The following is a 23,434-nucleotide window of genomic DNA, read 5'->3' as shown; positions in this document are numbered from 1 at the left end:
CTGCTTTTCAGTCCCAGTCCGGCCCTGAATGCAACCCATCAGCACACTTTTTTCAAACTGGTGAACAGTTAATCAACAAAGTATCATATCCTTAAAACATGGGTTTCTAATCACTCACTTAGAGGCTGTGCGGACGTTTACATCTAGGTCTCCTCTAAAGATGAACTGCCCAGGATTCCAGGCAAACTTCAAGCGATTCCATTCCCAGTGCATGTTCTCTGTAGTGTTATATGGATCCTAGAGGAGGAAAAGAAAAGGCATCAGAAAAGGTAATATTTTAGAAGTTCTTGTTTTAAATGTATACTCTTACTCTTTAGTGTGTTTTGTGCTCTCTATGGGTTTTACCTCTGTAGCCAGCTGATGTAGATTAGCCTGTTCGATGTCCATGCTGAAGTGTCCATGAAGGAGCAATCGACTTTTGTCCCACCAAGGCAACGGGGCACTTGGATCCAAGGAAGGCTTGGAAAGGAGGTCTACATACTGCCCCACCAAAGTCCAGGCTGGGTCCCAGCATGGACCCCACACAATAGTATATAGCTGTATTTCAGCTACAAGAAACACGGGAGGAGGAACAATCATTAAAAAGCTACCATAAACCTGCTGAAAGAAGTCATACAAAAAAAATTCATTTACAGGAGGTATATTATCTTCATGCAAAAGTACCAAGCCCTGAACATTTACGTAGGTCTTTGTGAGATTTAAAAATTCAAAAACAATAAGTAAAATAACTGTAACCAACTACACATCCCTGCTTCGTTTCATAGAAAAAGCCGAAATGTTTATAATTAATAGATATTGTCTGTTTCCAGCACTGGAACTTGTGCCAGAAGGTGTTGGCTACTCACAGCGAAAGTCATGGAAGAACTTCAGAGGAGGCATGTTCCTTTCCACGGTAGAATCGCCCCACGGGACGCCTAGTTTTATAACTTGTTTCCGGCGAGCACTCGCTTGTCCGCTCTGCTCGGCCCCCAGAAGTCTCCCGGACAGGTGCCAATCCCGGATTTCAAACAGGTAGCGAGGATAATCGCGTATTCGCACTGAGATCACAGACAGATAGTCAATCTAGAGCTCGCAAATGTAAATACGCATCTCACATACGGGAAACGATATACTTTGTTACGACTTTCTCTCAAATTCAGCTAACAAAAAATATCCGCCGAGATAAAGGGAGCATTTCGTACACATATTCCGTACTCACGCACGCTTATTGACGGCAAAAGATTTAAACAGAAACACAGAATATGTCGGCAGATAAGAACCACCTAGTCTCTGTTTTACCCCTGCTGTAAAGACTCAAAACTTAATCACTCCTTGGTCTTATCTTTGATCTAGGAGAGAGCCATAGGCCTATCCCCATGCATGTTTAACCTCTGCCACTTCTACTGGGAGGCTATTCCACTTATCTACCATTCTCTCAGAAAAGCAAAAATGTACTTGCATTCCACCTAAGCCTCTGACGCTCTACTTTTAGATCGTGACCTCCCGGTTTTATAGGGTTGTGCCAAGAATTTTTCCAAATTCACATAGAGATCAGGTGGTCTCCATCACATCTTCCCCTTTTCAATTAAAACATCTACTGGAACCCCCCAAATGTATTAAAATGTTTATATTAAACCTTTTCTCTCCTCTGAGCTATAGATCCCTTAATCTTTCATTTGTTCCTGCAAACCATTTACCATTTTAGTAGCCCTTCTCTGAACTCTCCCAAGAACGTCAACACCCTTCTGAAGATGGGGTCTCCAAAAATGTACGCAATGTTCTGCAACAACCTCCTTTGTTCTACGGATGTCTCTAGCTATACAACCCAGCCCTCTGATGCATTGCTAAATATCAATAAATAGTTCAAATTACCGACATGTTGCATTTAATTCCTTAATGTTTTTACAATTAGTACAGAGAGAAATTACTACGGAAAGAAAAACACTCACCATAGAAGGTTTTCAGAGAGCACTTCATCACACGACACCACTGGATGACTAGCGGTAACCCTTCAGATGGAAAGGGACTCATGCTATCAATGTCTCTCATGTTCTCCAGCACATTTTCCAGCCCATGCAGTGATTCATCTGCCAAGGCCACCACTTCTAGGTCAGACAAAGTCCACGTCAGCAAAGATTTCCTCATAGGAGTGTTGCTATAAAGGCGTCTGGAGCGCTGGATGTAAATCTCGATGTTCTTTTTCTCCAAGGAGGCATACAGCTCCTCAATCTTTCGTGCAGGAAGCAGTTCTCCGTGTTGTTTCCGTAGGGCCGCAACCTTATCATCAAGAAGCCGCAACCTCTTGGTGCTCTCCTTACTTTCATCCTTCATCAGTTCGTAATTATCTCTCAACTTAACTTCAAATACATCGTCCAAGAAGGCAAATGAAAACTGCTTGACCCTCAGCACAAGGTCCGGCGGTAGAGGTTCAAGCCCAACCCGTGGGGTGCGATGGAGACCCTTTAGCCACTTCTGCACCCCAATGGCTTGATCAAGGATGCAGGAGAAGTCATAGCGGTGTGGGAACTCCATGGACACACTGCTAAGAGAGAGGACCCAAGCTCGGTTCCTCTCTGTGAGCAGTGAGGGAAAACGACTGCGATGCAGGAGCACGTCTTCCAGTTCGGGTAGTCTTTGTGCATCTATGTCTTTAAACAGAAAGATGTCGTGGCCATCAGCACTGATAGCCACCTCAGGGGAGCGTAGTTGAAGGCACCCCCCACTTTGGCTCAGCCAGATGTTCTGGGCTCTGAATATAAAGCAGTTTTCCTGTGAAACATTAGCCTCCAGTTTTACAGAGCTCAGCTCCAGTGTAACCTGAAGTCCTTTTCGGGGAATGCTTGGGTCAGTACTAAGGCTCTTGGTTAATGAATTCTTCGCCCGTGGCGTACTATCGTTTTCCCCCTCCGCAGCTGGCCCCGAGGGCTGCGTCTTCCGGCCTAAAGTTGCAAGCAATAGATCCCTGCACTGCAGTGTTGCCAAAGTGTGTTGATACAAGTACATGTGATCCCATGGGCTCCACTGCAAGACCAACTCTTCTCCACACTGTACCTGCATACAAGAAAGTCACATTTACTAACCGTAAATGAAGCAGAACACGGGTGCTTTTTTAACATTAATATGCATTTTGATCAAACTGTTGCCAAATAAATATTTCTCTGGCTCAGCTCTCAGTAAAATTGGTTGGCCTAATCAACCCCAGCAATTGTACCTCTAAAGAATGAATAGTGGTGAAGTAGGTTGAGGACAAGGCAGTGAAGTACAGTAGTGGTTGGGGAATGTCCACAGCCTTGCAACATGGCTCCATCTTATCCGTGACGGTCTTCAAGAGAGACAGCGACGCTCCCTGCAGACTCAGACCGCAGCTCTCTGCACTCCCCAGTACAGTAAGCAGGTCCAATCTAAACTGGGAAGCACCTAGAAGTACACAAGAAAACATAAGTAACGAGAAGTATTGAATGATATTTATAGGTTTACATCTTAAATTATTATTCAATATTTTTCTTTCTAAAATTAGGCATGGAATATTACATGGCTGGAGATGACCGGCGGTGAGTATATCACATGCAGGGAGATGTGATATACTCCAGGGGGGGGGGGGGGGGGGGGAGTATCTGCATAACCCCTTATTCATTTGCAAAACGTAAAATTTAACACAGCAATCAGCTATGCATTAAAGCGCATATGATGGCTGGAGTGGCTCTTTTACGATTTCTCAAACCATAAGCGTTGTAGGGGTTCATTATTTACTTAAAGGTGGTAAAGTTATCCAGTATAAAGGTGAACCGTTTCCAGACATTTTCAGCAGAGACAACTGAATTCCATAAAACATTCCTCTAAAATGGCAAAAATACTTTGGAGCAATGAATCCGTGCTCATCACTCATATAAGCTATAGTATATGTATTATATACAGTATATATATGAATGTAAAGCGTACAACGTAGAGTGAGCAGAACACTGTACTTACCCACCAGGTTCGACAACGTAAACAGGTTTACTTCTTCCACACGGACATCCACTCTCCACAGCAAGGCCAATTTGTTGCCCATCTCTTCACAAGGAGAAGTAGTGGAAATGTGTGCGTCTTGGGCGGCTGGATCTCCTGGCCTGCTGGGTAGCAGGCCAAGTACACGGGAAAGGCATTCTGCACAGGTGTCTGAGAACTCAACCTGCAGACCCTGAACGGTGGACTCTACGAAGAGAGTGTCTGCCTGCACAATACTTCCACCCAGAGACTGGTTATAGCTGCCCTGAAAAACACAAAACACATTTACTGGTTATATGATCTGGATTCTCAAATAAACACTGACTGGATTCCACATTTCCTTGTGCTACTGTTACCATCATCCCGAGACGGTCCTGGGTTAACACACATTCCCATTAACTTCCCATTTGTTAGGAATCAGAGCAAGAACACAGAGAAGAAACAGATGTGCTGTTCATGTGTTTTCTTACCTACCCAAGAACGCTTCTTGTTCATCAGAAGAGGCATTGAACTCAGTGCTTCAGATGGATCTTTGCTTGCTTTTTATTATGTTTTCTTACCTGTAAGCTGAATGTATCAAGGACAAAGGCCTCTCCCCAGACATGTGTGTTTGGTGGATGAAGAGCCTGTAGAATGTGAGAGTCCTTCCCAACTCTCCAACACAGGTGGCTGACCGAGAGCACGGCCCTTTGGTGCAGATTTTGGGTGCGTAGATGTTTGAGCTCTGAAAACGGAGGTCAGACAGAAGCCTAGAATATTACTGCCTACAGTTAAGTGGTAAGGTAGGTGTTTTGGGGGAAAAGAGCAAAATGGTGGTTTACTAGTACAGATACTTTGTTGCTCCTAAATGCCTGTTAGTGGTCTTTACAACATCTTAGGAAGGGATGTTTCCCTAAAGATATGTATAGCGTTAATAGAGGCTACATCAGCAAAAGTTACAGAGCTTATGTGTCGGTGAATGCCTAGCAATCTTAAACAGAGTAGGCAAGATGAGGGTTTGCAAATTAGAATGATGTAAGGACAGCAAAACAGTAAATGGTTATTCTATCTTACCTAGGGAAACAGAAGAAAATCCTACAGCAAACGGCTGGGCCTCTTCAAGCTGGACAGACACGTTAACGTTAGAGATGGATGAGTTGAAAATTATAGGAGCCAAAATCACAGGAAGTGGTCTGTAGGGAAGCGGAAAGTTACATTATAAATAATCTCCCCACGGAAGTTCCCCCCTCGCAATAAAAGATCGTTAAAATACAACTCGCCGATTATTTTTGGTTGAGGCTTTTGGAGATTTGGGCAACTGGCGTTCCGGCGCCAGCAAGCTGAACCAATGAGCAAACTCCTGGTGGCGATAGTGGATGATGCAAGTGTTAAGGGCCACAGTGCTCTGAATGTCAATAGAGGTGACCTGAAAGAAAAAAAAAAAAATCTAATCCGGCAACAGTTTAGATCCGTTTCACTCGGAATTCCACTTATAACAGATTTATAATTCCCATGTGAAACGTCAACTATTGCTTTTCAAAGACCACAACGTATCCCTCTAGATTGTAAGCTCGTTTGAGCAGGGCCCTTCTCATCTGTTGTTTCTGGAAGTCAAATTGTTATTACTATTATATATGATGGCGCTATATAAAATATATATAATAATACAAAAATAATCATATGAAATTTGATCCAGTCTTCCAAAAAAAACTCCTTATTCTAATCGTTTCCATCAGATACAAAGAATGGGCATGGAAGAGCGTTGCCTACGTAGCAAAGGAGGCTAATTAAATATTTCTTAAGCATTTACGGGATTACATTTTGGGGAAAAGTTACAAAAATGCTTTTTAAATGTGCTTTTATGGCAAATCTAGAAATATGAATGCATTTTTTTTTGCCAAGGACCTTATTAAAAGATATTGTATTTAAATGATGCTTATAATTCTAGTTCATACAACAATGTGCCAGCAGTCTCTTATGCTCGCTAAAGAAGGTATAGTAAAGAATTTTGCCAAGGATAATGGTGGCAGGAAAGGAACATCAAACTAAACCATATTTGATACGATACAAACTACATGTTTTTTTATTGGATCACTACTGTGTACAAAGGTTGGCATTTTTTTTGTTTATCACAATAAAGACATGTACTCTACCCAGGAACTCCTTTATTCTACCTATTGCACCTTACCTGAACACCGGCCCTCAAGTGGTTCAGGCAGACGATCCTCTGTCGGCTTTGGGAAAGCAGGAGCCCTTCTGGAGAACAAACAGAGAAAGGACGTTTTTGTTCAGCAACATGTTTCCTCTGCTCCCGCTACCAAGCACTGACCAGATGTCCCCATTTTCAGGTGACAGTTTTCTGACACTTCTCTTTCTCCCCAGAAAACAAATTAAATGTAATGGTATATAACATTTCAAAGAAAGGCAATTGTATTTTGCTTTAATTGTTGTAATTAATGGTATAAAAAAACAGCCAAATTTATGCAGTATTAACTTTAATAATACTGAATATGATAAAATGGTTCATACCCTACATAAAACCTTTTGCTTATTTACATGTAACCTGGAACCATATCATAAATGCATTGAAGGATGGAAGGATGCCTCTGAGGACCAAAACCCTAAAAAGGTAGGGGGTCCGGGGCAGCTTGTTCTTTTTAAAGCTACTTCAAAACCTAGTTCAAGCTAGCACACCCGCTCCAATTCTTATGTATTAGCTCACTTTCTAAATTTGTCTAAAGAGGTCATTATAGTAATTACTACTGCATTCATATCAATCCGATACTGTTTAATTATGGGAATGAAGAGCATGCTTGGCTGCCGTGTTGTGTCCACAAACCCCAAACAATGGTTGTGAATGTACTCGGACTATATTGTCCTGAGCACACGCCTCATTGCTCTGCTCTTGTTCCTGACGTCAGACCTACCTTCCAAAAGCAGCTCAGAGCTCATCTGTGCCAATTCAGAGGTGCCAATGAACTTGCGCATGGGCGGCTGGTCTTCCTCCCGCGTGTAAGTAAACTGCAAAAGTTTCAAAGTCCAGTTAAGATGCCTGGAGAAAGAAAAGAATCGAACAATAAATCAACCCCAGTGCAGCCGTTTGATTGCAAAATACTAAATGACCTTCCCCTTCCCCCTTACTTACCTCTGCTGACTGTTCATAGAAAGAACCACTGTGCTGTTCTCAAAGCCCACATCCAGCTTGCAAGGTAACTTTTCCACCATACGTAGCCACTTTGGCATTGCAGCATTTTCTGCATATACAACAAAGAAAGCAAGGTATTTTTTATATAATATATATATCTACCAAAAAAAAACCTCTCAAAAGAGCTTAAATATAGAACTTGACCTAAAACTATAACAATTTACACAAGGATGACACCTATATGAAATGGAACTTCACACGGCACAAAGCCACATACAACGAGAGTTATAAACATTTAAAGGGGAACTTCTATTTCCCTACGGACCTATAACCATTCATGGTAAAGGTGTCACATTCTTCGCTGTTTTTGTTATAAGTAAATATTACTGAGCCTATAGCAAGTTATACGCGTTCCAACCATTTTCTTACTATATCTTGGAGTATTCTTGGATACCATTCTCATTTAAACTTTTTTAAGTCTTCCCACCAACAAACTATCACTTAAAATACTATGGAAAGGTCAAAACTGGATAAGTAAACTCTAAATCCCAGCACTGCGATTGACCTTGACATAAACCAGGTTTTACAGCCAAATTCTGAAACTAATCTTCAGTTCTCCAAACAGATTTAAACGTCAGTATTGACACATGAAGGCGCTGTCAATATTTGCCCAGAATGTCCTTGGTCCCAACCTGTGTCTGCCTGTCCTTCTGTTGTGTTGCTGTCCCCATCACTTCCACGCTCTGTCTTAACAAGACCCATGTGGAGCAATTCACTATGAAAGAGACTCTCGTGCAGCTCGGTGTGGAGGTTGCGAACTCGAAGACTAACCAACTGAAGGCGCCTTTCGCTGACACTGCACTCCATGTTGAGAGCCAAAGACAGTTCTGCTAGACAGGCCTCATCCTGCAACAAGACAGACAAATAAAGCCATCCATGAGCAATGGTCGTGTCTCATCACAACTCATGGCTTTTTCAGAGATTTTTTACTTCATAGAGAATTACGTCTAGCACCTTAGATGGCGGTTTAAAATTTGTTTTAGCTTATAGTTCACCATTGGTCCTTTTACTTACGTTAAATGACAATACAGAGATCTCTGCTATATAAATACTTGCCACTTGTATCACTCACCTGCTGGCTGCTCTTCAGTAACTTACTAGTCAACTGATTGATGCTGAGAGTGCAGCCCAACCTGTTGGACAAAAAAGGCAACCAGTAAGCCAGATGAAAAAGTAACTGACAATCCATCCCAAACCATTAGGGTTTGCAGGAGAGTTGTGTTTTCAACTCTCCAAAGTCCCTATACATTATGAAGGTTCAACCCAATAAACTTAATATGTAGGAAGAGCTTGGCTGGCCCTGTATAATGTACAGTTAAATCACTGAGATTACCTCCTCACCTACAAAATGCTTTACACAGGACCAGCTCAGGTCTTTGCGTAAGAAAACCTGCTAGTGTTGGTCCTTCATAAAGATTAGTTAATCGAAGAAGTCGAAACTACAACTTTCCTGCAAACTCTCCTATCAATTCTCCCCTTAGTGAATAGACCCCAGTTTTATGGTGTAAATACTTAATATGAAGAGAGGGTAAAATTATGGGATTTTCTGTTTCTGGGGTTTATTTACTTAGGGACCAGATGACCGACTTGATTTAAATAAGCAGCTTAAGTATTTACTTGATAGCCAACCCAGCCAAATTCCAAGCTTACTCAACTTCCAAACTGCTCTAACTTTCTAAAGTGTAAGCGCGATGCAATACACAGCAAAATCAACATTAAGGGGATATCGGCTGAACTGATTTAAACAAAAACCGACCAACTCAACCACAATGTAAAGTAGATTTCAGTTTGTTGAACGCTGTTGAGTTACCTATGTAACCGACCCATCTATTAGCAAAGTGGCTGCGTTTATTATGCTCATGCATGTTCATGGGCACTGTAAATGTATTAGTGGTTGCCAACTTCCTATTAAGGGGAGGCTGTCACAGTGGAATGCAGTTTAATGACCTCTTCCCATCGCTGTCCAGGATGAGTCCTGTCCTGGAGACAGTCATATGCCAAAGGGATTCTGATTCAGCCACATTGAGAACCATAATGTTGATGGAGTCCAGATGTACCGAGATTAGCTGAAAAGGTGCAAACATAAATCAATAGTGCTTCAAGTAACAAGGTATGTTAACCCTAAAATACACATTAGACAAGATAAATGAAATATGCTAAGCATCATTAGGACCATGGAACTGTAGGTAGCATACATGCAGGCCAGGATTTCAGATAAAGGAGGTTACCCCAGAAAAAGCTTAGATATTACTAATGTTAAATCCAAAACCGTGATCAAGCAGGGTGAAATTTGGGACAATTCAAATTCTCATCTTGAACCGATACTGAGAAATTAGTAATAATTCATACATAAAGTAACCTTGATAAATAAATGAATGGTGTTATATTACCTGGGACAGAATTTTCAACACTGAGGGGCTGAGAAATGTCTTTTCCTTTTCTTCTTTCGTTTTAGTCGGAGGACGGGAAGACTGGCCAAAAGTAACGGATTTCCCTTGTAGGTCGGTTCGAATACGAACCTCACCAAAGCACAAAGCGAAGTAGTGACTGGAAGCCGAGAGAGAAAAAAAAAAACATTAGTAGTAATTTTACAGTTTTTACCTTAGAATGAGAATATGGGCAAGATGCGGGACTGGAGCGATTTACTGAATCGTGGAGTCAAATGGAAAACTAGCAGCTCGGCAGAGATATACGCGCTGACCTCAACATAAAACCTCACAGGCAATAAAAAAGGAAACATTACAGAATGAACCTTGGGATATGTAGTTCACAACATAGCTAAAGATCAACCTGACATTAATCAAAGGGAACAATGTTTGCACTTGGAGCAGCGAGGAAATGCCAGAAACAAAGAGAGCCGCTGCTTCTGCGGGTTACAGCCGGTGGAGTATACCAGCCGGTGGAGTATACCGTAAGACTCTACGGACGTGCCTCTTCTCTGGCTCCTGAAAAAACTCAGATCAACCTCTTGGCTCCTAAATTCTAGAAACATTTGTCAGTCCCTGAAATAACATACGGAGCCAAGAAAGGTTTGCCACTCTGCAATCAATATCTTTATTGCGGTTTCTTGTGAGTTTGATACGCATGCTCTAAGTAAGCACTGTTAAGAGAACCAGGATGCAAGAAGACAGATGGAAGACTATCCTAGAGACAGGCGCTTATTATGATTAGGAATACATTTCATAGCGTTTTAAGGATTTGCATTATATATATATATATACACACACACACACACACACACACTATTTCCTTTACATTTTTTCTTTCTTGGTGTTTGTCATACTACCCTAGACACATTAACCCCCCCAGACGTGATGTGTTTTCTGCAAATTAGGTATTTATTTGCACACACTGCAGTAATCAAGCAATTGTAATAGAAAACAGTAAAAAATGAATATATGAAGGTCACGGCTAGACAGGAGATGTAATCATAAAAGCGGACTTACGGTAACTCATGGTTCAGTAGCTTGCTAGATAACCAGATGCTGTCAATTTCCTGAAAAAACACAATGTCGGAACAGGTTTGGCGTCAAAAGACAAATCCCATTACACTCGATTTCTTCCCCCAGAACCGCTAACTTTATGACGATTCAATCTATCGCCAGAACACGGGAACTACAACTTCCATCAGAACTGGAGCCACTTATTGTATCAGCCCTTTATTGCCCCAAAATGTCAAGATGATTTACCAGGGTAATCTTTCTAGTTCATGATCTAGTAATGTAAACAAGTTTACACATGCGTACAAAATAAGCAAAATAGTCCGGCAGACAACGTGTTAAACGCTCCGGCTCGGGATGACCACAGTCTAGACGACATGAAGCAGAATGACTAGCGTACGCAGGAACACTGCGCAGAGGAATAACGCGCGGCGATGTAGGAGACGGAGCCAGATGTGTTCTATTTAAACGAGTTCACAGATACAACCCAGAAGATATTTTGCATGCTCGGGTCCGGGTTCCGGCTCTGTACTCACCAATGTTTGATGCTGCTTCCCAAACTTCAGGCTGAAATTCTGGAGCCAGAAGAAACCCAGCGACCCGATTTTTAAGTCTGCTCCCAGATTCCTCTGACACCAGTTTGTGGCCAGGCGATAGAGCAGCCATCTGTCAAAGCAGCATTACAGCAAACATGTTAGTGCATCAGCTATCGGAAAAATAAAATGATATATTATAAATACGTAGATCCAGAACCCCCCCGCCCCCAAACCTGTAACAAAATATTCCAGCCCCACAGTGGGAGTAAGGAAAGGAGAGGGTTAAAACCGTCATGGTGGCGATTAGCAGGACTGCCCACTAATAATAAAGTAGCTAACGTTACCCAAAAACCACGACAGCATGCAACGTCATGGTGGATTAGAAGGTAATAAGCGCCATTACTCCCATTATAACAGATTGGGTCATTTAACGCCATCGTACCCCCAGATCTACAACGCGGGTGGGAGTGATGTCCTTTACTAACGAATGCCAAAGGAGGCCAAACACAGGCTCACCGCTGGACATTACTGCCTCTGCACACGGAAAGAGTAAACATATCAACACCGACACAACCTTTCCTGCAAACGCTCCTACCAATTCTCCATTTAGTGAGTAAATCACGTTTCTAACACTAAACAGTAATGTGTATTTCTGGGATTTGACAATCCATTCCATTAATTCGACAATTTCAATGAAATAAATGTTATTCCTAATTGGGCTGAAATGGTTTGCTCACAGTAACCTATAGATTTGCGTAGGTACCCCAACCTACAATGACATGCAAGCCTATAGAGTAACGCGACATGACAGAGGAGGGAGAGAGATCAGCAGGAGTGCGTGTGTGAGAGTGTATGTTGTTGTATTGTGTGTGCATGTGTATGTCAGCATATAGTGTGTTACTGTCTGGTGTTAGAGTGTGTAAGTGTACGGTAGTCTAAGGCTTCCCGGGAAGCGTACCTGGGAACATTCTCAGCTCTGGCTACCTGGAGCCCCCCCTTGCAGGATGCAGGTAGCAGTCCCTAGGAGTCCAGTGGGGGGGTCCCGCTAACGTCAGCGGGACACATGCTATTTTTAGGGATCGGGTGGGAAGTGGGGTGTGTCGGAGAGGGGAGCAGTGTATCTATGTGTGTATGTGTGTATGTGTGCGTGTATGCTAATCTATAAGATGATTATATAATTATAAGCATTAATATATTCGGCTGCACAGCATTTGAGAGAGTTTAAACAAGTCCAGGTACATGACCCAATAAATATTTATTAGCATGACTACGGCTCAATATGACATCAATGAAATAAGTGAATCGACAGAAGGCCTTAAGTGACCTTTCCGGAGCCTGGCTTTCGTTAACGCGGAACATGGAATATTTTTTTTATAACACAAACAGCTGTTTTGTATTAAAGCCCCCCCATATTATTCTTCTTAACAAAAACATAAAGGGACCGGAAGACTTACTATTAATTGCTAACAACAATTTCAAGCAAAGGATGCTAATAATAACGAGGCGTCATTTCCTTGCTTGATTGTGATTAAAAGCTTCCGTTCTATTCCGGTTTTAGTTTATTTTCATTATGAGAAGGCATTAAAACTTCAAAGACATCAAACAGGAAAAAAAAAACAATGCGGACGAGGAAGAAATCTGCTACAAACCCCATATAAAGTGACCTGCCTCGTGCAAACAGGAGGCTCAATTTAAAGGCTAATAGATGGTTAGAAAACCCTTTTGCAATTATATTACAGCTAGAAATGTCCTAAGCGACCGATGTTCCCTCTAAGCTGTCCATGCGCGCACGTTTTGTATCCAGTGCACAAAAGGTTAATAACAGGTTTCTCACCTCCCGTCCCTGATATTCGCTAATGGGGAGTTTGCAAGGGGTCCGAATGTTTCGGTTCTATGATGTCATTATGTATTATAAAAGACCAACTACAGTGATCATCTCCTGTAAGATGGGCAAACCAGGCCCTGCGTGAGAAATCGCCCCACATTAACGGCATCATTCAGGGCCTGATCAGCCCTTCTTGCAGGATAAGCTCGCTGGGAACGGCACTTTGTGATACACAGAGGACAATTCACTAAAGGGAGAGTTAGAAGGAAAGTTGTGTTCCAGCTCCTTGACTGCACTATATACACATTATGAAGCTCCAACCACTATCAGCTTTTGCTACATGAAGGGCTTGGCCAGCCCTGTATAATGTGTGGATAAATCTGTGACATTTCTCCAGTCTTCTCGCCCATTGAGTTATACATTACACAGGGCCAACATGCCCAGCTCCTATTTATTCACTCATTGAAAGTGATTATCAGCATCAGAATAACCTGCCAACAGACACCTAAACAGGAGCCTTCACTGCCGCGTCTCGCAGGGATCTCCGGCATTATTCCGCAGAATCTGACAGCAGACAAGGACCGTTCGGCCCATCTGGTCAGTATCTTATATAGAGATACTTAGATCGAGGATAGTTTTATGCCTATGCTCTACATATTAGCCTCTACCTCTCATGGGAGGCTGTTCCACTTATCTACTTCTCAGTTAAACTTCCTCACATTACATCTGAGCCTCTAGCATCAACAAACAAATAAGTACCCAGCCCCATAGACACCCTGGCATGTACATGACTATGTTTCTTTATGCCACATATATGTAAAGATTCCTTAGCCTACGTGGTCAAGCAGGGGTTAAGCTGTCACCGGACTCCACACTATGGTGACACCTCAGCGCCACGTCCGCCAGCGGCTCCACCTGACACCCCCAGGCCCGGGCAGGCGTCTCGCTCACCCGGGCCACACTCCCCCCTCCAGGGCTATCTCACCGTCCTACGAGCACGGCACACACGAACAGCAGCAACAAAGCCAGGAGCACCGCGGAGAACAGGGACATCGTGTCTACCCGGGCACCCGGGGCACCGACACCGGTAGACCGGCGCCTGATACTGTCACACTGCTCCGGGAGACCATAGAGAACCCTCCTCCGGGGGGAGGGAGAGGCAGCTATCCCGGGAACAGGAAGTGAGTGAGTGCACAGAGCGTACGAGGAGGACCAGCAACATCATGTGAGCTCGGCGGCCTGAGGAGGAGGAGGAGGGCGGCACGGAAAGGGTTGGGTAGTTTATTGGGGTTTGTAAACATGGCGGTTTGCTGGGGACGGGGTGCTGATAGTCACAAAGGGGTGACATTGGGGGCAATAACAATGAATAAGTGCGGGAAGCTATGTGTGACAGGAGCCAGAGGGAACCTGCAGGAGTGGCCCTGGATAATAATTAGGCCTTTCACTTGGTGAGCATTACGTATGGCTAACGGAAATGTATGGGGCGTCAGAGATTGGGGTGTATACTGAATTCATAAAGCTTTAAATAATGGTTAATAAATGCCCACAACACCCACCTCCTCCAGTCATGGAGCAACCGCAGGTGGGGAGCCAGGAGCTTATAAACAATGAGTTGGGGGGAGCCATGTCTGCAATTTCCTCCATTATATGAATACAGCCATTCGTCTACATTGTTAGCTTGTAAGCCGGGTGCTCTTCACCTAACGTATCATACCCTGTGAATGTATATATTATGTAGGAAGCGCTGTGTAAATGGCACTCTATAAATAAAACATACTTCTCATGTATTATTGCTTGTTTGCTGTTTCTTATAGTTAGATTCGCAGACCATGAATGGCACAATGTCGGCCTGGTAAGAAATGTAACATTGCCGCGTACGGAGGATTCTTACGAAATTGAAGAGGCTAATCAAATACCTTTCGAGACGCTGATTACATGAATAAACATTTATACTAACTGCTACTGATAGGGAACACAATTTTACAATGTGTAAGGTTTTAGATAATCATTTGACATTTACCAAGGTGGTAACGTGTATCCTTGGCCCAAAACGGGAGCTTTTCTCTCGCATTAGATAATGTTGCCGGTACCCAGGTGACGCTTGACGCCTTTACGCTCGACTCGCCCATCGCACACAGGACATCCTCTGAGAATTATCCGCAAAGTACCAATGTGACCTGAGAGGTGTCCCAGAGTAGGTGGTAATGAGTCTGGTGCAGGAGATGGTTATTTAAAGATCTAGGTGTCCACGAGCACCGTTAGAATAAGACTATATTTGTTGTAAATCGATACAAAAATCCCTCGACTTCTAAATGACTACAGTAAAGCTCCCAAAAGTAGATACTAAGTATCTAGCAATACAGTAATAAATCTAACGAAGTGTGCTTGTCTCGCCACGTTAATATATACAATCCCGCCTTCTGCCTGGACCTTTCGACTGATGTTCTTTTACGTTCCTGAACGATTCTAACATTTTAAGATCGAATGCTGTCACCACTATTTGGTCCTTAAATATTCTGTTTAAACCGCATGCAACAGTTCATCCGTCACTCTAAAGAGACAAAATGTGGGCATTTGCCAGCAAAAAGGTGCATTTCATTACAGCAGCATAGACGGTATTTGGTGTCTATAGAGAAAATGGTGATATGTATAAAATAAAGGAGCTTGCCACGTTGCGTGTTTTAAAACTTCCATGTAATTGATCCCGGTATTACTCACCCATAGAATTCCTACCTCTCTGAATATGCCACGTGCAAAAAAAAAAAATCACACACTTGGGGCAGCCTACCCGACAAGTTATCTATCCGTTCGAGAGATTCATGATTTGTATTTCACCAAATCACCTGAATATTGAGATTACTGCAAAGCTTGAGTAAAGATCATTCTGATGGTTCATGGATTATTTGCCTCAATTGTTCTGTATAGTAGATACAAAAGTGGCCAAAATTTTCTGACTAAATCTAATGTTTCATATACTCGAGTGGGATCTATTTCTTCCACTAGACAATGCATGCCTGTGCGGCGGGCAAGACATTCTTACGTTTATTCAATTATTTTCCACGCAAGTATACTTAAAATCACGCAATCTTAGTAAAAAAATAGGCTTGAGTATCTTTCAATTTAAAATTACATTTTCTTTATTGCTAAACGATGTCCAAACATCCTGTTAGTCACCTGCTGTGATTTAGAATGAACTGTAACTACACACATTGGTTCAGCCACAGACACGAGTCGAGGGGTATGCGATAAAAAAAATAAAAAACCAGTTATCAGCTTTCTCCGACAACCTGGAGGCAACATGCGTTACATAAATACAGAGAGAAAGGTGGAAAACATCAATAAAACCCTGCTGACTCAGCTTTAAAGGTACCTCCACAAAATACAGTTATTATAAATTAATACCGAAGAACTATTTATATATGTGTGGGGATGAAGGGATTACCGAGCACCGAGTTTGCTGAGCATTGCAGAATTGTCACAGAGCACAATGGTTCGACTTCCTTCATCTTCTGTGCCAAACACAATAAAAACACGCTTTCCTTACATCATTTATTCTTCATTTTTTAATACTGTCAGGTTTTATTATCGCATTAAGATCTCATACTAAACACTTTTTTTCTGAGAACAAAGTACTAATTTTTGTGGACCAGAAACATGACCATTTACCGATGGACTATCGTGACCATTGGTGGTTAACTGTGTCAGTTAGGTGGATGTAACATGAATCGTTGCGGCGCCCTGTATGATAAGGCACAAAAATAAAAAAATGCCTAACTGGCACACAGACATGCAGTCCTGGCTGATATGGACAACACAGAACACCAGCTACAAAAGGGATCGGTGACTCGCTTCACCCCAAGATAGACAACATTTTGACCATGATGAGTGTGCAGGGGACACAAATCTATGAGAGCCAGGCCATGGGAATGTGAAGACAGAAAAACCTAAATTCCACGTGTAAATAAAGTGAAAAATACCCCAATCGCAAGCAGCTTCCAACAACACTCTTCCTCAAAGTGTTAAACACAAATGATAGACCATGGAGCGTGTGTATATATATATATATGCGCTCCATGGTCTATCGTTTGAGCCTGGCCATGGGCCCAGGACGGCATGTATTTCCATTTCTGAAGGTAACTGCTTAATTGAGGATGACTAGACAACCCTACTAAAGCTGAGGCCAAAGGGGTAGAGCAGAATACAATAAAATCCCTGCTTGTATATTACTTTTATATCTAAACATACATGTATCCCTTACTGATTTAACAAAACACTCCCATAAATTGTCTTGCGTGTAACGAGATGGTGAGAGGAACTGGCACACTGGAACATGAAGCGAGTAAGAGGTCTGTTATACACACAACACATTATTTCTGAGAAACATGATGTTGAATAGTAATAAAAAGAGTCTGGGTACCAAGAACAAAAATTGCCTTTTTTCACACTGGAGATGCACCTGACTGTGTTTTTTTTTTGCATTTAACAAGCAGATGAGTATTCTAATTAAAATGCTATTCTAAACGCGGAGCTTCACTTATAGCTTTCAAGAAGTTTTTGATGGCCAATTCAAAATGTTAGTCGTTTTAGAGCATAAAAAAGAAAACATTTGACGTGTTGTGTAGCATTTAAACCAAATGTTAAAATTAACAAATCCTTTGGATAAATCCTTAGGCACACCTAAAAAAAACTGTTATAAATGCAAATGGAGAAGATTCTGATGATCATTTTAATCATCTTTTCAGCGTTGGTGAATAGACTCCATCGCAGCAACTTCCTTTCTCTCCTAATCTTTGCTACTGAAAAAACTAACGTTTTAGTAATTTTATAGCTGAAACTCCAGTAGGTAAAGAAACCTGGTAAATCCAATCAGCAGACTCCAAGAGCAGATATAGTACTACAATTCAATAAGAAACATCACGTGTGTCCCCCCCCCCCCAGCACAGTACATCACACACTGCGTATTGTGACTTTTCTGTCAAAAGGTCAGATTTAAACATAATCCCCCACAGAATACATGTTTTGAAAGATAGGATTATAGGCAGCATGCATCTTCCCATAAACACTGCAAGAAATGAAATGAATCGAATTGCCTTTGAGAAATTGTATTGAAATCTTGGGGCAGACATAAAAACGATGTAAAATGTGACATGCTCAGGGGCACATTCAATCACTGCCTTGTCATAACATAATAATAATACTAGCATAAGGGTGCCGTATACAAACTGTGCCCCATAGGCAACATTTAAAACAAAGTCAGGATCCCAGTTGAATCCTGAATGAACCTAACACTGTGTGGTTAGGGAAGGGGAATTCACCAGTTCGTGAAAGGTGATGTCATAGTTCAGAGTGGGTAAAGTCTGTTCTAGGAGGTTCGCTTGGCTTCATGAAGATGCCTTCCATTACTTTCCAGTAGTTGTTCTGGTTGGAGTATACCATGCCATGAACCTCTCTTTGGCCATTAATGGGCCGGCCGTATTGTTCTCCTGTGACAGAAAGCAGCGCGTTGGTGGATGTGTGTCTGAATCGCACCTCTTCTTCTCTCTGCCAAAATTCCTCATTGCAAAGAACAGTCCAGTCATCCAGGATATCGCCTTCCCCATCATCTCCAAACGCACTGACTTCCTGCAAATAGATCATCACATTCACATTAGATTTTATTTACGGAGCGTCGGCAGGCACCATACTGCTCTTGCAAGAGAAAGTGAAAGCTAACACACTGGACGACAGCATTAACACCGGTACTAATGGACAGGAGGTCCCTGTTTTATATGGGGGGGGGGGAATTAAAAATCTGTTAACATCCAAAATAATGTATACAAAATACTACCGGACCTGACCATCAGCTTGTTTTGTCATTTCCTAAAAGCTATGGAAATATTTGGATTATACATGCATTGCTACCTGGATTTTTGTTTAAATTAAAAAAAAATAAAAATCCCCAGACCTCACAACAGACATTATCAGTCGTTCATCCGTTAGAACAATTCCTGTCCGATGTTTATCCATAACCTCATTTTCAGCAAAAACTAGGTATTTATATGTGGATGCTGTTTTACATGAGTTTTCTAAAAACGCTAATTCTGCAGAGATATATAATATATATATATATATATATTTATAATATATATATATTTTTATAAAGGTTGGGTTAGGTGAAATGAGTCAGTATGTATATATTTCTTCTCTTAGTGGCAGCAACCTGTCTTACCTAACCAAAGGGTTATGACTATTTAGGATGAACGGATGTTATCTACTGTGGAATTCTCTGTTTTGAGAAATGCTTTTGGATCAACAGATGTGGCAAAGGCTGAACTGATGGACGCATGTTTGTTTGTTTTTTAGCTAAAAACTAACCTGATTTCCAGATAAAGGCGATGTGAAGTGGTGGCTGTGCAGGTTGCGTCCAGTGTTGACGTGCGTCAGACGGATAGACTGTCCACATTTTACCACCGTTCCTCTCTCGCACACGGTGGAGGTTTTTCCTCGGACGCGCCAGTAACTATTACCGTCGTCTACTGAAGTCACGCCGGTCACAGACTGCTGTCCGCTGCCTTTGGGAAAGCGAGAAAGCTTGTTACACCCGAACACGCAGAGATACAGGTTCATTTACATCAGCGCCTTCGCCGACCGCATTTATATATTTGTGTTTAATAAAGAAAGATTATGTGATGTGAGAAACGCGTTTACGGGAACAGACGCGTTTTAGGTTTTAGTTACTAGATTATTATTTAAGTAATAATTTAGGTCCACGCCGAATCGTCGTGGCCGAAAAACTTTTACTTTCGTATAATTTTCGCATATGGTGTAGAGGTGACTTTGCCTTACATTCTGCATCCGTACTCCATTACACTGATTAAAAATGTTATTCATTTATAAAAAAAAAAAAACACAATAAAAAATGAAATATTTCGAGAATTAGTCTGTTTTCAATTTGTTAAAACTAATGCAAGGCAACATTTAATGGGGTCGTGAATTGGAGCAGACTGTAGGTAAGAACATCATGGACAAACATGTCTTGCATGCAAAATAGCTGGGGGCAGATGGATATGGTAAGGGGGGGCAGATGGATATGGTAAGGGGGGGCAGATGGATATGGTAAGGGGGGGCAGATGGATATGGGGGGGGGGCAGATGGATACGGGAGGGGGGGGGGCGCAGAATCCCCAGCTCCAAACATTTGCAAGGGGCAACACTGAAACTTAAAGGGGCCACTTTATTACATTATAGTGCGCATGATGACCGGGGTGGCCCTTTAATGGTCAATGATACATTCAGAAATGTTTACTATTTCAGGGGCTGATCATTATATTCAGTTTATATATATATAATTTATATATACATATATACTATGATAATAGATAAAAAAAAATATTTTCAATCATTTGAGTTTCAAACATCAATAATCACGTGATATAACCGGCTTTTGAAGCCCTAACGTTCCCAAGCAGGAAAGAACACGATTTGCGCAGCCTCAATGCGCCCTAGTTATGGCAGAGGCTGCCACGAATGAACCCTTCCGTTACCTGAGCCGTATCTGACGTCGTGGGAGTGTAGACGGACGTTGTGCCTGGTGTTCAGGAGCTTTATTACCGAGCCACATGTCACCACCGGCAGCTCGGAGGCAAAGCCCATCCGTAACAGCAGCGGAGTGACGAACAGCAGCAGAGAACCAGCTCCATCCTGTGGCTTCATTATCACTCACCGGCTTGAGGATCACCGGAAACCTCCTGTGACACGTACCGGAAGAGGATCCGCAAACATGGCAACAGGAAAAGTGCTCAGCGGAGGCTATTTGGAAAGAAAATAGATTGTGTTTATAAGATAAAAAAAACAAAACAACCAAAACCATATTAAAACTGGACTGCTCATGCAGAAGGAATCTGTCTCTACGATAAACAGTGCATAAAGGCCGCAAACCTTCAAACATCTATATAATGTCATTGCTCGGCTACGGTTTTATTAAAGACATTAATCATATAGCGCGTTGTTTGTCGGCGCCATGGTGCGTGTTGCTGTTTTTACTGTTTGCACATTAATGCCGGGGAATAAGGGAATAGTTATTACGCAATCTAAAACGCATATTCCGACAAGGCGCATGCGCAGAAGGCGGTACTGTATTCACTAGTTTGCGAACTCTGCGCTTGTGCGCTATAAACCTTTTTGAGTCTGCGCATGCGCGTTGTGAAACTACACGGGCGTTTGGCTTTCACGCGTGCGCATACCTTGTTCTGCGGGGGAAGTGACGTCACGTTGGGGCTACCCTGTCTTCTCCCATCCGCTGCACTCTTTCCCTGGGTGCAAGGCCACCATTTTTATTTATACAGATAAGTCTTAAGCGGACTGTAGCGAGACCAGAGGCGAGGGCTTGAACTCCCGACTGGCGCAGAAAGTGGGCACCCGGATCAGCAGGTGAGCTCGTCCGTATTGCTGACCTGGGAGAGCTTTGCGTTTTAGGCTACTCATGGGCTCCCGTTCATAGGCCGTCTACCCGACGGCCTTACACAATCCAAACGTACCGAGTAGATATATTTCTGCATGCTACGGTCTTTAAATACGTTCTATATATTTGTGGGTTCTTATCCTGGCAATCCTTATCCTCTTAAGTAAAGACTCTTAACATGCGTGACTCGGGCGAGGTAGAAAATTAATAGTGTGTTCATTAAAGGGACAGTTTACTAGAGGGTTTTGCTTCTCACTGTATAATGCATAATTCTATGTGATTTGGCTATACAGTACACAGGGTCAGTCAAGCTGTTTCTGAAGCAGAATCTCCCCTTCATAATATATAGTGAAGTAAAGAAGCTAAAATACAGCTCATCCCTTAGTGAATCGACCCCTATAAATTAGGGGTGTCGATGAAGCCGAATAGTAGGTCACTTCCCTGGCAGCCAATCTTAATGCTTATTATGGTGCTATATAAATAAATGTAATCTAATGTAACTTGTGCGGATCTGTATTCACATCTTGTGTCCTATTTAAAAAAGCTGGCTTGTGTGTGCCATGGTTTCTCGTGCCCTGGCCATCTAGTAAGGTAACCTCTACTTCTGCTAGGGGATCAGTGTAATTCGGTGTCATGAGTAACTTTTTATGCACAAAGTGTAAATTCTAAAAAACCTTGGTATGCCCTATTTTTGTGTCAACGACAAGTGGACAAGCCCTCCAGATTCTTTGTTCCAAGATATTTGAAATTGTATTCTAAATTTGCCCAGAGTTATGTAAATTTTGCTGCTTTATTAATCTCATCCTTTGGCTTTCGATACCACTTGCATGCTGATGACACCCAGATCTATCTATCTATCTTCCCTTGATCTCTCTCCCTCTGTCTTAGATCGTGTAACAGTCTCGCCTCTGTCTGTACCTGGATGTCTGTATGTTTAAGGAAACTCAATCTCTCCAAAACCAAACTTCCCATCTTCTCTCCCTCCAACGCAAAGATTCCCCCATCAGTTTCCCTTAATGTTAATGATGGAATCATCTTCGTGTGTCCTCATGCTCACTGTCATGGTGTCACCCTTGACTCTGACCTTTTGTTCACCTCCCACATTCAGTCTGTCTGCAAGAACTGCCGTCTTAAAAACATTGCATGCCCTGATTATCTCCCGCCTTGATTACTGTAACTCTGTCTTATCTGGTCTCCCTCTTAACAGTCTCACCCCTCTACAGTCCACCAGCAATGCTGCTGCCAAACTTATCTTCCTCCCCATTCACTATCTCTTGTGTAATACACCTGAACTCCCTCTAGATTGTAAGCTCTCCTCACCTGTTGTCTCTGTAAGTCAAATTGTTATATACTCCTTGTCACGTCCTGCCTACCCATTGTACAGCGCTATGGAATTTAATGGCGCTATATAAAGCTATAAATAATAAGAATAAGTAGACGGTAATACACGGGGTGGCCTCTGTAGTAGTTGGATTTATGTCTGACTAAATAGTTTGAAATCTCGTGGTCATAGTGTTTCTGAAAACACAATGGCAAATATACATTTTTGTATCTTTTTCGCTATATTGTTTATGCCTGTTACCAATGGACAGGAATACTGTTTATGTCCAGGTGATTTTGTGTTCCATACATACCTTATCTGTGAAATGTGCTGCTTCGCCACATCTTTATAAAGCTGCAGTAAGAGGTACGAATTAGTTTATGCTGATTGAGTAATGTTTAATGATATTGTAGAATCTGTTTCTGCTCAGGCTGTATCCATTTAGTCTGCCTGTTTTTCATGCTAGGGTTTTTCCGCACATCCACATCCATCACTGAAGAAGTTACATTTTATCTTACATTATTACATCTAGGGGTTTTGCCTTGTGTCCTTAATGCTCTTTGGTAACGCCAAATAGGGTGATTTGCTTCTGTTTTATAGGGGAAATCCAATACCATTTCTTTATGACTGTTGTTTTTTTTTTTAAATTTGGGATTTTTTTTTTGTTTTTGTCCTTTGCCGAGTACGTTGCCCTGGAAAGCAGTTGGCTAGTCTGTGTCTGCT

At 42.2% G+C, this 23,434-nt stretch overlaps 2 protein-coding genes across 3 annotated transcripts in view; both read right to left on the bottom strand.

Moving 5' to 3' along the window:
* The window catches only part of LOC149286112 (bridge-like lipid transfer protein family member 2), a 29,305-nt gene extending 15,301 nt beyond the window's left edge, over positions 1–14,004 (bottom strand). Inside the window, exons 1-19 of one of the 2 annotated variants that reach the window (XM_089494385.1) lie at positions 13,937–14,004; positions 11,127–11,256; positions 10,597–10,646; positions 9,541–9,697; positions 9,098–9,216; positions 8,223–8,283; positions 7,783–7,996; positions 7,091–7,199; positions 6,873–6,997; positions 6,134–6,201; positions 5,226–5,371; positions 5,020–5,138; positions 4,527–4,690; positions 3,949–4,231; positions 3,191–3,396; positions 1,929–3,030; positions 846–1,037; positions 346–548; positions 119–237 (exon numbers count right to left, since the gene is read on the bottom strand). In XM_089494385.1, the coding sequence (XP_089350511.1) occupies positions 119–237; positions 346–548; positions 846–1,037; positions 1,929–3,030; positions 3,191–3,396; positions 3,949–4,231; positions 4,527–4,690; positions 5,020–5,138; positions 5,226–5,371; positions 6,134–6,201; positions 6,873–6,997; positions 7,091–7,199; positions 7,783–7,996; positions 8,223–8,283; positions 9,098–9,216; positions 9,541–9,697; positions 10,597–10,646; positions 11,127–11,256; positions 13,937–14,004 (3,635 nt within the window). Of the gene's footprint in view, positions 1–118; positions 238–345; positions 549–845; positions 1,038–1,928; positions 3,031–3,190; positions 3,397–3,948; positions 4,232–4,526; positions 4,691–5,019; positions 5,139–5,225; positions 5,372–6,133; positions 6,202–6,872; positions 6,998–7,090; positions 7,200–7,782; positions 7,997–8,222; positions 8,284–9,097; positions 9,217–9,540; positions 9,698–10,596; positions 10,647–11,126; positions 11,257–13,936 lie in introns of those variants that run through there. The other variant, XM_089494386.1, reaches the window with a different exon arrangement.
* A 4,281-nt stretch (positions 14,005–18,285) lies between these two features.
* Positions 18,286–20,642, bottom strand: LOC149286111 (stromal cell-derived factor 2-like). The gene is made up of 3 exons (XM_089494380.1): positions 20,474–20,642; positions 19,306–19,502; positions 18,286–18,573 (listed from the first exon to the last, which is right to left on the bottom strand). Exons 1-3 carry the CDS (start codon positions 20,640–20,642, stop codon positions 18,286–18,288), a joined length of 654 nt encoding a protein of 217 aa, XP_089350506.1.
* Positions 20,643–23,434: the final 2,792 nt, after the last annotated feature.

Source organism: Sceloporus occidentalis, unplaced genomic scaffold, assembly GCF_023333645.1.
Source record: "Sceloporus occidentalis isolate IW3139 unplaced genomic scaffold, rSceOcc1.0.p SCAF_72, whole genome shotgun sequence".
Lineage (NCBI taxonomy): Eukaryota > Metazoa > Chordata > Lepidosauria > Squamata > Phrynosomatidae > Sceloporus > Sceloporus occidentalis.
This window is presented reverse-complemented; position numbering and strand designations above follow the sequence as displayed.

Bases quoted from the DNA above. Each gene is read 5' to 3' on its own strand.
- LOC149286111 (XM_089494380.1), bottom strand. From the start codon at position 20,642: ATGAAGCCACAGGATGGAGCTGGTTCTCTGCTGCTGTTCGTCACTCCG. The intron at 19,503-20,473 runs GTAACGGAAGGG...GCTTTCCCAAAG, and splicing joins CGACGTCAGATACGGCTCAG to GCAGCGGACAGCAGTCTGTG. The intron at 18,574-19,305 runs GTTAGTTTTTAG...ATCTATTTGCAG, and splicing joins CGCCTTTATCTGGAAATCAG to GAAGTCAGTGCGTTTGGAGA.